Source organism: Halyomorpha halys, unplaced genomic scaffold (genome assembly GCF_000696795.3).
Source record: "Halyomorpha halys isolate HHAL.00 unplaced genomic scaffold, Hhal_1.1 Scaffold159.1, whole genome shotgun sequence".
In the NCBI taxonomy this organism is placed as follows: domain Eukaryota; kingdom Metazoa; phylum Arthropoda; class Insecta; order Hemiptera; family Pentatomidae; genus Halyomorpha; species Halyomorpha halys.
This window is the reverse complement of record NW_027109188.1, coordinates 625,926-627,425: the sequence shown is the minus strand read 5'-3', so window position 1 is coordinate 627,425 and position 1,500 is coordinate 625,926. Positions and strand designations below refer to the sequence as shown.

At 32.6% G+C, this 1,500-nt stretch overlaps 1 protein-coding gene across 1 annotated transcript in view; it reads left to right on the top strand.

The window, feature by feature from the left end:
* Nucleotides 1–1,139, top strand: part of LOC106678778 (esterase FE4) — a 34,273-nt gene extending 33,134 nt beyond the window's left edge. Inside the window, exon 11 of the mRNA XM_014417523.2 lies at nucleotides 846–1,139. Coding sequence (XP_014273009.1) covers nucleotides 846–1,023 — 178 coding nt within the window. The 3' untranslated portion in view covers nucleotides 1,024–1,139. The remainder of the gene's footprint in view (nucleotides 1–845) is intronic.
* The last annotated feature ends 361 nt before the right edge of the window (nucleotides 1,140–1,500 follow it).

Sequence of the window (1,500 nt, the reverse complement as noted above, 5' to 3'; positions counted from 1 at the left end):
TATCATAGCAGTTATCTAATAATACTAACATATCATAGCAGTTACGGGTTCAAAGGCATCCCAAATACTTAACTGAATAACGACATAAGATGCACTACCTACGGGGAAGGGGGCAGGTTATCTAAAGATAACCAACCTATTCTAACCATAGTGGGGATTCCAGTTATCATTTTGTGGGACCGCCACAGAAATGACAAATGTCGAAATGAAAAAGGCCAGATTCGAACCGGCTCCACCATAGTTTCCAGGCTGGAATGACCTGCACCTCAATCACCTGAGCTACAGACAGCCCTAAATGCTTAGTTTTATGCAGGGTGTTTCAGAGTTTAGAGACCAAACTAAAAATATGAATAAAGGATACAATTAAGGGTTACTATCATAAATAATTACCCTGGTATCTATAAATATCTATTTTATGGCAACTCTACTCTGTATTAATGTATGGTTCTCTGCTTTTTTTTGACACCTCAAAAGGTGAAATTTTAATATTTTTATTATATATTCTGGTATTTCTAATACTTATTTTTTTTTAAAATGATATCATTATAAATTTAGTTAATAAAGGCTTTAGTATGACTGATAGGAATGGATTTCCGTTGGGCTATAATGTATAGGACAGTATGTGATAAGGAAAGATCTGTCAGAAGAAGTAATGCGGTGGGCCATTATATGTAAGGGTGTAATTTACAATTCAATGGATCTTAAAAAGTCCTTTTTCAAGTCTTGGCCTGTATGGAGCTAAGACTTAGTTTTGAAATTTTCCAATAATAGCCTTAAAAACTTAATTTTGGAAAATACAAAGGTTATTTATTAAAAATTTGTAACTCAATTTTATTTATTTACAGAACTCTAGATATTCAGACAGTGAACCAGAACCTCCCGAAATTTACCTTCACAGACTACCAGGGTCCAGACCAACTTGTTCCGATGATGGTTGACGAGATGGGAGAGGAGAAGTTTTGGGACTCTTTGAACTTGAAAGAAAATATAGAATCAGTTCTGCAGGCACATCAAGAATTGTAAATCTGAATCAAAGTTCAAGGAAGTTGGGAAATTAACAAGATTACCAATAATAATTAGATTTAATAATAATAATTACATGTTCAAGTTTTAAATAAATTATTTTTTTTATTATCAAATGATTTTAAAAAACTCCCCCTTGGTGCGAAGGTTACTGATTTTTATCAATGCACTAATATTTACAATTTTCCTTATAAATTATATTCACAGTATTGTGAAGCAGATTGCATAAAAAACGGAGCCACCACAACAATAATAGAGATATTGGAATGTGGCTACTTGAAGAGTCTTTGAGAATGAAGTAATATATATGAAAGGAAGTTTCTACGATAGAATTGAATGGGTAAGTGGATGAAGGGGTTATGTTACAAACATTAAATTTCAATAAAACAAGGTTCAATTTTTTTTTTTTGGAGCTTGTTATGTTTTGAAGAGTACATAGCTCCTTCTAGATCGTGGTATCTCGGTTAATAATTGGAT